The sequence below is a fragment of the Fundulus heteroclitus genome, chromosome 10, assembly GCF_011125445.2.
Source record: "Fundulus heteroclitus isolate FHET01 chromosome 10, MU-UCD_Fhet_4.1, whole genome shotgun sequence".
Lineage (NCBI taxonomy): Eukaryota > Metazoa > Chordata > Actinopteri > Cyprinodontiformes > Fundulidae > Fundulus > Fundulus heteroclitus.
The window spans coordinates 21,775,075-21,788,094 of NC_046370.1; the positions used below are offsets into that span (position 1 = coordinate 21,775,075).

Consider the following 13,020-nt stretch of genomic DNA (forward strand, 5'->3'; position numbering starts at 1 on the left):
ATCTGTACATATATTAAATTTATGTGCAGTCCGCATTAATGGCGTTGGGTTTTCTTCATTACAGCTCCGGTAAATCTGCAGATTTGAGCAGCACTGAATTTCCACAGCGGAATGACATTAAAAGCACCAATATTATTTTTAAGATCAATCTTTAGATCAGGTTTTCTTATCATTAGGTTGGAAACTGTGCTTTTCTTCCGTCATTTTCCACAAGTATCAACATCCCATAAAAAAGTCCCAACCTCTCTCCTAACTTTAAAACTTAATAAAATGAAATGACAAATTTCCTATAGTAGATATTTATCAATTTATTATTGGCTCTTAACGAGTTTTGATGAGGTAGACTGAGGGGATAAGTGGCTCACTGGATTGTACCGGTTGCAGAACCCTGTGCTAGAGCATCCTCAGATGATCACCAGACTGCTGCTGTGGAGGAAGAAGTTGTCCTCGGAGGACGTTTGGATCCAACAGGCTTGATGTTGTTCTTGCACTCACGTCCAGCTGCAAAGTCCAAGAAGCTCTGACCACCAGTGGCAACACATTTCTGTCGCTCATTCCTCAACAGGAGGTGGTCCTGGACCTGAAGCCTGCCACTTTGTGATATTTTTTCTTTCAATGTAACCAATGCTGACTCAATAAATCAAGACACACTAAAGGACAAAAAAGATTTTCTATTGAGTCGAATCTGGGAATTAATTTAATGGAAATACTTACTGACGTTCTTCCTTGAACCTTTCTTTACATATTTGAGCCAAAGACTATTTATGCTGCTGACAGATTCTGTTCTAAAGCGAACATTTCATTTTAATCAAGGTGTTTCTTCTAACAGGACGCCATAGTGACCTTTTGAAGTGGCCCGGCTAGACGTCCAACTTGAAGCTGAGAGATAAAGATTAGGGTGATGGCACAGAAGCCCTCCAACCTCAAAAACGTGAAACTGAACAAAAACTAATGGTAAAAAAAAAAAAAAAAAAAAAATACCAATGAAAACGTCTTTTTTTAAAACTAGCATATCCGGTCCAAAAAACAAAAAAAACAAAAAAAATAATTAAAAAAAATAGGATATTAATATATTAGGAGTTAAGACCCAGAAAACGATGGCCAGCACTTCAACAACTCTCCGGACTGTTTATTGGAATCAGCAAGAACAAAAACCAAAATAAAATATAAATACATCTAAAAGATGAAAACTTTGTGTGGTGAGGCTTCACATACGGCCTATAAGCTCGAGTTTATGCATTTTAAACGTTAAAAAGAAACTTCCTGAAATGGAACAAGCTGGGCAATGATGTGTAGTTACAAGTGACATGGTGTACTTATTGAGCAGAAGCGTGTAAAAAGTCACCGACCTCTTCTAACACCTCTTAAACATGGACAATTAAAATACACGGACAGAAGTCAACTCTGGTGGCATCTCAACAACCAGAACTCTAGCCATGTCTGACTTCCTTTTTTTTTTTTTTTTGGGCTGAGAATGTCAGATGTACTGCATTGATACTCCAGAAGTGTTGTAGGTGGGAATGTAAAACTGTAGGGCAAAAAAACAATAATAAAAAAATAAAAAAAAGGGGGGCAGGGGGAATCAATTTGTCCATCATATTTAAAAGGATTCAACATATCTCCCAAATCGTTTGATGGAAAACATTTGTTTTGATTGTAAATATTACAAACTCTCACAATTATCTCAACACAAGAAGTCCGCTTTAATATCATACACTGCCAAATCTCAGGCAATTTTACATCTTATCTGCCAATTATTCTAATTTTTTATATAGAAAACCTGCACTCTTTTGCCTCCTTTATACAGAGCCATAAAAAAAAAAAGTCAAAGGCAAGATGCATCAAACAGAAACGAACGCCACGGAGCAGAGAGTGCCGGCGTGCTGAGTCCGATGATTCTGGAAGCGAACCGAGGTGCTGTCTCTGTCTCAGGCATCTTACGCTGGTTGGAGAGGAGGAGGAGGCGGTGGGGGAGGAAAGAGGGGATGTGATTTCTTTTTAATCATTCATTCGGTTTTTTTTCTCTGTTTTTCTACATTTTTTTCCCAAAAGTGTCCACTGCTGTTCCTCCTGCACTCCGATCCCTCGCTCCCAATCGGCCCAAACGCTTCTCCGTTGGCACTTAGGCTGGCAGACTCAGCTTCTTTCCTTTGAGCACTGAAACCAGACAGAGCAGAGATGTTAGGACGCCAGCACTAAAACACAGTCAGACTTGACCCATGACGGTCTGCCATGACAGCAGATCAATCAACTGTATGTAGAGCCGATGGAACCTGCTGGAAAAAGGACATCTGGAAGCATTTTCTGCACGCTGTAACCAAACAGGTCTGGAACAAACCAAGTGCCAACATCCCTTAGCAGAGAAAACGGGTTTTCAACTAGTTGGTGAAACGATGATCGGACATTTTTATAATCGTGTGTACTACGAGCAGTAAATGTTGTGAATGGGGTAGCTGAAGTCAATCCACCAATATCAAGACGCAGACCTCTGAACTACAAGGGCCAATCTGGTGTTGTGGAATGAGTGTGACATGTGATATTAAACACTAAAGATGGCAGCAGAAATAGTCTGAAGACTCACTTCTACATTGGGCCACTTTGGCATCATGAAGTCATTAAAAAGGGTCACTTGCACGTTTATAGATGATACTTTTGATTTCAGAATTTCATTTCATTTCACATAGAAATATAGAACAACACACAGTGACATAAAAGGAACACCTTTAGGCCCCGTTTATACAGTTTATCTGCAAAAAAAGTTGATAGTGGGGTGAGTTACACATTAAACTCATCATTCTGCATCACATTGTTTCTGGGTTGTTTTAATGTTATGAAAAAACGGACATCTAGTGGCAGGATGCTGTTACTACAGTTAAAAAAAAAATATATAAATAAATAAATAAACATCTGCTACAGGAGGCAGTTTTAGCCACTTTATACACTTTAAAAGGATATCTACCTGTATTTTATGACACAATATGCCTTTTTTGGCTCTTGGGGGCTGGACAAATTGCCTTGTCCAACTTTGAGTTTGTCACATGATCTCAGCGCATACACTTGAAAGAACGAGGTGATCTGTAACCGCTTTAATATCTCTATTGTCCTAACTAGGTCCACCTGTCTTAGTGCGGTGGACTCCTACCAGTGTGACCGTAAATAACGTTTCTTTGCAACCAGAAAAACCTGCAACAGTCGCTGTCTGGTTGCACCAGAAGCCTGACCTTAAAAAGCAGAGCAGGGTTCTCTGTGCGTTGTGACTGAGGAGAAACTGGCTACATAGAACCACAAGAGAACCAGGCGTTCCAACATTTAGCACCTCAGTGCTTGAAGCGGCACAGTTTAAATTAAAAAGCCACAAGTTCTCTGGAAAACGAAACGGCAAAAGCGGGAAACTCTCACCTTTTGTGACATACAAATAGAAGAAATCGCAGTAGAGGATGGTCTGCACTACTCCTGCCACGATGGCAATCAGATCAAAGAATCCCTCAAAGTAGAACCTCCATATCCAGTTGATGAGGTAGAGGGCCCTGTAGAGTCCTAGAAAGAACAGGTAGTGGGTGGTGATGGTCTCAGCCTCTCCCGTTTTGCTGATCATGAAGAGCTGCGGGAGGATGGCCACCGACTCCAAGTAGATGGAGAACGTCCACAGGATCTGGGGCACAAACGAGAAGAAAGGCGGCAGGTTTTAGGTCTGAGGCGCACCGCCGATGAGAGGCTGCAGAGTCTGCTGAGGTCTCTGACCTCCAGAGGAGAGAAGTCGTGGTTGACCAGGAAAGCCAGCCCGCCCACAGGCACCACCAGGAACTCCACCCGGAACGTGTCGTGGTTGCCGTCATAGGTCGCCTTGAACTTCATGTAGATCAGGTAGACCGTGGCGTACGCACAGCCGATGTAGATCACCTGCAAGGAGGGCGACAAGCGCGTTGGCCTAATGCAAACAGAAGCGCACGGGGGCGGAGGACGCGGCTCGTCCCTCCGCAAACACGGGCGGCGCTTGGGCGACGGGAGCCCCGCGCCCCGAGGCTCGTCAGGAGGTTTACCTTCATGGTGGTGTTGTAGAGGGAGATGAAGGCTGTGAGCAGGTCCAGGTAGCGCGTGGTGAACACCAAGGCGAACAGGACCTGACTCTTTCCAGAAATACCTGCGAAGAGACACGAGAGGGCAGAACCTGGAAGTTAGCGGCGAGTTCTTCTTCCTGTGACGACGGGTGGGCGGAGTTTTCCTGCCGCCTGGCCTTGACAGGAAACGTAGCCTCAGCTCACTGAGCTGCGATCCAGTCAGTTTATCACAGTAAAACCCAGAAGTCACAGACTGAGCTCTTCCTGTTTGTTCGACTCATCACCTGGCCTTTAAGAAAAAGATCTTTTTATTGACCGACGCATCCTGCACCGACACCCTGTTCCCTGATAAAGGCGTCGCCGGAGCTGTGGCTGTTTCTACGCCTTACTGCTGACCACACGTTGGGTTAATGTCTGCTCAGAGTTTAATCTGCCTTGGGCTTGTTCATATACCAAAGCCTTTGTGTGACCAAATCATCGGACAAAGGCTTCACACCACAAGCACAAACGAACACAAAATTAAAAAGAAGAAAATGAATGAATCATTTTTACTCATCTGATTTTAATTTACTCCATTTGATTTTTACTTTTTTTAAACAAATAAAGGTCGGCTATACAGTCGGGAGCAACATTTCGTGCTACGATTCCAGCTGAAAGTCTTTTTTGGGGAACATCTCCGAGAACTTTGCAGATGATCTTCGCAGAAATAGCTCAAGCTAAGGTAGACTGGATGAAGAGCGTCTCCGAGGGGGGTGACGTTTTAGTATCACCATCTGTATTGGACGTAGTTCTAGAGCATTCTAGCTCACAAATACACTGGTATATTGATCAAAACAATACTCGTAGCTCTGGCTCTGCTGTCCTGCTGGAGGGTGAACCTCCTGAACTTGTCTCAAGTCCTTTGGCGCTGGAGATATCACACCAGCGACTCTCACAAGCTGCCATGTCCGTGCTGAAGAAAAGCATCACCATGCTTCACAATAGAGATGGCATTTCTGCTCCAACACGAGGCCGATTAAAGGAGCGTCCCACTAACAGGTTTCCTGTCAGATTCTTCCTCCGAAGTCCCTGTAGGCTTCTCTGATTTACACGGGAGGATGTTAACCGAGCCGCTTTAGGTGACTCAAATTGTTGTCATCTCCCAGAAGGAAGTAGCTAAGACTCAGCCGGCCAACAAGGGAGATGGGAATAGGACGTAAAAACCTCCCAAATTTTAACTCAGATGTTATGAAATTTCTCCTCACTTGACTCCACACGATACAACCTGAACACAGAGGCCTGAGGGCAGAGGAGGAAAGCCAGCGTGGAGAAACTTTCAATCCCAGATCCATGTCAGCAGTCGCGCACTTATGCCCTTTTTAGGGTTTTTTTTGACGGCGGAAGACCATTAAGCCCAGTTTTGTTTTAGATGCATTGTAATCATGAAACGCAGAATCGTCTAATAATTCTAGCAGACAAGTGACAAGAGCCATTGGGTGGAGGAAGGGGGGGGTGTTCAATAACCAATCAGAACTTAGGTGTGATGCATTAGATCTGTTTTTAAGCTTTGTTTCGCAGAACGGTGACCATCGGTGTGATCGGATCCTGCGCAGGCGGCTGGTGCACAGGAACCAGCTGTGACCTTTGATCAAAACGACGACACACACACACACACACAAAAAAAAACTCCTAAAGTGACTCTCCAAGCCGCATCCAGACTGTGGACCCGCGCATTGACTGTTAGCGCCGAGGGGCCACTGCCACGTCACAGAGCAAACACGCCGAGCCGTGGCCGAGGGAGGCGGGGGGGTCAGCTCATTGTCGGGGGATAATTGTAATAAAAAAGGGGGGCCTAACACGACAAACCAACACATTCAAGAGGAAGCGACGGGCTGCCAGCTGACATCTCCAGCCGCCGCTAAAGCCGCCCGCAGGCGTCCGTTCCGGCGCCGCGAGCGTAGCGGCGTCGCTGTGAAACGTCACGTTTTCTGCCAGAAGCTGTAGCTTCGCTACACCGGCTGCTACTAGCGAGTCGTAGCTACCGCTAGCTGGGAGCTGCTGAGCGCAGGTTTAACTGGCGAACGAGTACTTCTATGTTCTACAATGAAAACATTTATGCATATATATATTTATATATAAGACATGCGTCTGAATGAAAGGACGAGCTTACTCACCGGCGCAGGACCTGGTTTTCCATATTTTCAGCAACAGAATGATGATGGCTGCTAGGTGGGACAGGTCGCCGGTTAGCCTGAAAATGTTCATGTTTGAGGAAAGCCCCCCTCCCCAGTCGCCGACCTATCTCAGAGCTGTTCGGTGAATTCCTGTCCCTGTCCGGGTAGACAGTCCCTTCTCCGCCTGTTAAAGCTGTACACAAACGTGACACCAGGAAGGGGGGGAAAAAAAATACAAACTACTGTTTTTTTTTTTTTGGCTCCGGGGAAAATGGCGAGTAGATAGCGACGTGGCTCGGAGACGTGGCCAACGCAGCAGCGGCCAATGACAAGCGAGAAGAGGACGGACGACAGCCAATCAGAAAGAGCTCACCGCCTAATTTGCATAATTTATGTCGGGCTCAGAGGAAATCCGGAGTTTTCCTTTATTAGTTCTAGGTTATACTTTCAAGACAGCGGCAAATCCTGCTCCGCTGTATGGAGGAGATATATTCGACGTGTCCTTAAGATACGTGTCAGAGTTGTTTATCTGGAGATAGATAGAGAGAGCGGTAGCAGAATCTGCATTCATAGGCAAAGGTTTTGATAGTGAAACAAATGCGTTTTGTCGCTTATACATTTTTTAGATATTCCCGTTTCCTTGACATGCTGAATAACATCTTTTAAGCCATAGATCTCAAGGTGTACTATTCAATTCAATTCAATTCAATTCAATTTTATTTATATAGCGCCAAATCATGAAACATGTCATCTCAAGGCACTTTACAAAGTCAAGTTCAATCATATTATACAGATTGGGTCAGATTATACAGATTGGTCAAAAATGTCCTATATAAGGAAACCAGTTGATTGCATCAAAGTCCCGACAAGCAGCATTCACTCCTGGGGAACCGTAGAGCCACAGGAAGAGTCATCTGCATTGTACATGGCTTTGCTGCAATCCCTCATACTGAGCAAGCACGAAGCGGCAGTGGGAAGAAAAACCACCCATTAACGGGAAGGAAAAACCTCCGGCAGAACCGGGCTCAGTATGAACGGTCATCTGCCTCGACCGACTGGGGTTACAGAAGACAGAACAGAGACACAACAAGAGAAACAAAAAAGCACAGAAGCACACATTGATCTAGTAATCTGTTCTACATTAGATGATAGTAGCGGGTGAGCCGTCTTCTCTGGATGATGTCACAGTTAACAGAACGCCAGACCAGGTGTACCTACTATGAAGATAAAAGAGAGAGAGCAAAAAGTTAAAGCAGAAATGACAACTCATAATGCATAATTGAAGAACAGTAGAACTCAATATAGTGAGAAAATTAGATCCTGATATACTCCAGTAACCTAAGCCTATAGCAGTAAAACTATAAAGGTAGCTGAGAGTAACATGAGTCACTAGTTATAATTTTTGTCCAAAAGAAAAGTTTTAAGCCTAGTCTTAAAAGTAGACAGGGTGTCTGCCTCACGGACCAAAACTGGGAGTTGGTTCCACAGGAGAGGAGCCTGATAGCTAAAGGATCTGCCTCCCATTCTACTTTTAGAGACTCTAGGAACCACCAGCAGACCTGCAGTCTGAGAGCGAAGTGCTCTGTTAGGAACATACGGGGTAATCAGAGCTCTGATATATGATGGAGTTTGATTATTAAGGGCTTTATACGTTAGAAGAAGAATTTTAAATTCTATTCTTGATTTAACAGGAAGCCAATGAAGAGAAGCTAAAATTGGAGAAATATGATCCCTCTTGTTGATTTTCATCAGAACTCTTGCTGCAGCATTTTGGATCAGCTGAAGGCTTTGAACTGCATTTTGTGGACTTCCTGATAGTAAAGAATTACAATAGTCCAGCCTTGAAGTAACAAATGCATGGACCAGTTTTTCAGCATCACTCCTGGACAGAATGTTTCTAATTTTGGCGATATTCCGGAGGTGAAAAAAGGAAACTCTGGAAACCTGTTTAATATGGGATTTAAATGACATGTCTTGGTCAAAAATAACACCAAGATTTTTTACTTTATTACCAGAGGCCAGGTTAATGCCACCCAGATTAAGTGATTGGTTAAGAAGTTTATTTTTTGAGGACTCTGGCCCAAAGATTAAAACTCCGGTCTTGTCAGAATTTAGATGCAGGAAATTTAAAGTCATCCAGTTTTTGATGTCATCAAGACATGACTGCAGTCGAAGTAATTGATTGGATTCATCAGGATTTATGGATAAATATAGCTGAGTATCATCAGCATAACAGTGGAAATTAATCCCATGCTGTCTGATAATTTTGCCTATCGGAAGCATATATATAGTAAAGAGAATTGGTCCAAGGACTGAACCCTGTGGTTCCAAGTAGGCTACATCAAATTTATTTCAGTGGTCGATATTTTGAGTGTTGACTCTAATTCATAACTTCTGTGACTCTCTCTGACATGCTGGATGCACAACCCCATTAATTTTTTTTGTAATTCAAACTATCCCCTTATGGAATTAATTCCTGGCTCAATAGATAACTTTAAAATAAGATGTGGTCAGTACATAATGCTAGAAGAGGTAATAATATAAAAGAAAACAGGTTTAGTGATGTATGGTGCCGACATGCATGTTGAGCCCTGTGACAAAAAAAGCAAAATCATTCCAAAACCTCATGTCAAAATCTTTTCTCTAAGGCCCCTGTCAGCCAGGGACCCTTGGAATTGTCCTAACTTTTTTCCCCCTGGGATGCTGCGCTTAACTGGGCCTCTGAATCGAGTAATCCTTCAGACCTCAGCCGACCAGCCCTGTTCGTTCTATTGATTCAGTGTTTTGGGGTTCATCAAAGTTTGTTGACATCTGCTTCTACACCTTACACCTTTTTGAGTACTGCCCACAGAATTCTTAGTGGGTTTAGGATCTGGGGAGTTACCTGGCCACTCGTAAATTTCATCCATCCATCCATCCATTTTCTGACCCGCTTAATTTCACTAGTCAGATAATTTTACCACTTTGTTGTTTGCCTACACAGGTAGGTCCTGTCATGCTATGAAATCACAGATCACCACCAAGCCATGGCTCCATCCAAACACTTCTATTGGGTAAGGACTCTTTAGCCAAAACGGAAGTTCATCAGTGGTCGCCATGATAACTGCTGCCTGAATAGTGCAGTCAGTAAGGACGGAGGAAAAGTAACCTGGATGCGTCCTCTGACAGCTAGTTCAGCATAGGAACTTTGCGGGGTTCCTTATAGCTAAGGAGCTATAAGGAATCCCATAATCCTTTGGGTGAAATTACGTATAAGCACACCCCACTGTTATCGTTCACCGAAATTGATGAAAATGTCCGGAGAGAAGAGAGCATGCACTTTGTAGTTCATTTTCGGAAGGCTATGGACTCGGATTTAGAGGCTGGAGTTAAAGGCTGTCCGATATCAGCACAGTAGTCCGAAGTTCCTTTCCTACCCACGTTAGTGTTCTTACAGTTGACCCCATGAAAGGTCAAGGAACAGGAGCTGGGAGTTGTCATTATTTGGATGGAGCCTGTGCCTGGATTGCTGGTAGAAAGGCTTTATCCGTGTCTTATGCGAATAGGGAGGAGCTTTTAAGCTGTCTGGCATGTGCCGTTTTGCATCTCTAAATTCACATGCAAATTGGCCTTCCCTTCCGATAGGGCGTCGTCAGTGCCGTTGTTTGCGGGCTCACTGAGAGATGTTTGGTCACAGGCAAGTAGATGTAAATTGTTCTGAAACTGACTTAATATTGGACTGTATGTTTTTTGAGGGCTGAAATTCGAGGTCTTCATGGGGACGTGTTCGGCCCGATGGTGTAGGGTTCCGATGACAGCAAGTTTTCTGTTCTGGGGGTTGGTGAGAGTCAAACAGAGTCTATGTGATCTGAGTGGGTTAGTTGGTTTCCTGCAAACCTCATGGTTCAGGCTTCAATCTCTTTCCACTGGCACCAAACAGTTTAAAAAAGACTGCTTGTTGCCGCTGGCGTCCTCCGAGATGAACTTGAAGTTTTCTAGTGTTAACGTGTCTGGAGAAAGTTTCTACTTCCTTTGCTTGGATTTTGACCCAGGTATCCTCCATATACCCAAACCAGGGGCTTGCTGGTGCCACAATGGGAGACACCGGAGATCCCCATGACACAGCCATGCTTCTGTCTGTAAAAACTGTTATTAAATCTGAAATAGGTGGTGGAGAGGCAGGGGTTCAGCAGGCGTCAAATCTGATCAGGGGTGAAATCGGTCCTGTTGTTGAGGTCCACATCTTCTGACGGTTTCCACTGTGCCCGGTGTGACTATACAGGATAAAAGCAAAAGTGACATCAAATGATAATAGCGTTTCAAATAGAGCCCGCTTCAAATGTTGAACTTTGTTGGCAAAAACAGTGGAGTTTCGCTGTGTGATGTGGGGTGTTTCCAACAAACATCCTCAACTACAAGAATTGAAGTTTCTTGACCTATTTTGAATCGCCATGTCCTGGATGACTGAGGATCTTCACCAACAATTAGGATCCATCAAAGAAAATGACTTTGCACCATTTTCTACTGTGCCTCCTTGTCTATGCTTGATTTTTTTCAGAGGCACAAGCAAGTTGTCTTCCTCTCACTGTGCGATCAGATGCAGTCAAGTCATCTGATCAGTTTCTGTGTAGAGAATGGACCAATCCTCAGAAATGGTGATTGTTAACTTTAGCCATTGAAGTAATTGCATTTATGTGTTAAAATGTTCCATCAATCTCATTAGTAAAACTTGTCATCTCGTCAGTTTTAATATCTATCGAAATTGCATCTGGATGGTGAGGTCTCTTTGTCTGGGAGCATGAAATGCGTACTTCATTGGAAGGAATGAGAGGATTATAAAAATGTAATACCGGGATCGTGTAGTGGTACTTCATATAATAAGAAATGGTTATATCAGATCTAGTATTTTACACATGATCAGTCATTACATTATTAGTAGTGAAGCTATATCTAAATGAATAAGAAAAAACAAACACAAAAAATGCAACCAAACATGAACTCTACCTTACCTAGTCGGAAATTCTGAAGAGAGTTGACATTCAAAATTAATTTATCCATTTATTAGATGAATAAAATACACTACCTGGCCAAACAAAAAGTTCACACACTCTACTATTTTGTTGGACCGCTTTTAGCTTTGATTGCGGCACGCGTTCGCTGTGTGGCAATGTTTCAATGACACAAGATTTATTTCCAAATGTTGCATTCATTTTTCACCAAGATCTTGAATTGATGAGGGCAGGGTCCGCCCGCTGAGCAAAGCCTTCTCAAGCACATCCCAAAGATTCTCAATGGGGTTAAGACCTGGACTCGTTGTGAAAATGATGTCTCCCTGAACCACTCTTTTCACAATTAGAGCCCAATGAATCCTGGCATTGTCATCTTGGAATATGCCTGTGCCATCAGGGAAGAAGAAATGTCATTGATGGAATAACCTGGTCATTCAGGATATGCTGGTAGTCAGCTGACCTCATTCTTTTAGCACATACTGAACCTAGACCTGACTGACTGCAGCATCCCAAGATCATAGCACTGCCCCCACAGGCTGGCACAGTAGGCACTAGCCATGATGGGTGCATCACTTCACCAGTCTCTCTTCTCACCCTGATGCACCCATCACTCTGGAACAGGGTAAATCTGGACTCATCAGACCAAATGACCTTCTTCTATTGCTCCAGAGTCCAATATTTATACTCCCTAGCAAATCGGAGCCTTTTTTTCCAGTTAGTATCACTGTTTAGCGGTTTTCTTAAGGCTTCACAGCCGTTGAGTCCAATCCCTTGAGTTCCCTTCGCAGTGTGTGTGAAGAAATGCTCCTACTTTTACTATTAAACGTAAACTGGAGTTCTTCTGTTGTTTTTCTTCGATTTGATTTCACCAAACGCTTAAGTGACTGTTGATCACGATCATTCAGGATTTTCTTCTGACATTTTATTTCCTCCAAGACCATGGGTCCTCACTATCCTTCAAGTGTTTAATAATGCGTTGGATAGTTCTTCACCCGATTTTGGTAGTTTCTGCAATCTCCTTAGATGTTTTCTCTGCCAATGATATGACCCCACTGAAACAGACTGACATCTTTTCTATGACCAACAAGTGTGTCGTTCAACATTGTTGTTTAAGAAATGAGAAGCAACTCAGTGCACCAGTTGAGGTTAAGAACCTTGTTGCCCACTGAAACATAATCACCCATGCAGTAATCATCCAAGGGGAGGCCTGTACCTATTTGCTTAGTTAAATCCAGGTGTCGAAGGTAAACATAAGGTTTTAAACACAATCTGGAGGTCTACACACCTGTCTTATAAATTGATTACTTCCGTCCCGAGTCAGAAATAATCAAGCTGGGAAATCTCCACAGGAGGTGCAAGAAGGCAAAGCAAACAGAGCTGACTAATACTGTGAACAGAAAAACAACCAAATTGTAAAGTAAATGAATCAATCTCTCTCCCTCTATATATATATATCCATCCATAATCTTCTTACACGTTTAGTGCTGGTGCCTATCTCCAGCATTTCAATGGCCGATAGGCAGGGTTACACCCTGGACAGGTTGGCAGTACATTTTTTCTCTCTCATATATATATATATATATATATATATATATATATATATATATATATATATATATATATATATACATATATACATATATACATACATCTATATCTATCTATATCTATAGATATATCTATCTATATATATATAGATACATTTACTTTACAATTTGGATGTGTTTCTGTTCAGCATTGGACCATAAAGGTTATTTCACTTCTAATATCTGAGTATCTTTGTTACACTGGAAAGAAAGTAAGACAAAAAAAAAAACAATC

The 13,020-nt window shown here is 42.9% G+C and overlaps 1 protein-coding gene across 1 annotated transcript; it reads right to left on the minus strand.

Moving 5' to 3' along the window:
* Positions 1–1,100: 1,100 nt before the first annotated feature.
* On the minus strand, positions 1,101–6,494 carry LOC105920285 (ER lumen protein-retaining receptor 2). Its single transcript, XM_012855841.3, has 5 exons — positions 6,212–6,494; positions 4,041–4,141; positions 3,742–3,900; positions 3,400–3,652; positions 1,101–2,157 (listed from the first exon to the last, which is right to left on the minus strand). The coding sequence occupies exons 1-5, from the start codon at positions 6,300–6,302 to the stop codon at positions 2,123–2,125; spliced, it is 639 nt and encodes a 212-aa protein (XP_012711295.1). The 5' UTR covers positions 6,303–6,494; the 3' UTR covers positions 1,101–2,122.
* Positions 6,495–13,020: the final 6,526 nt, after the last annotated feature.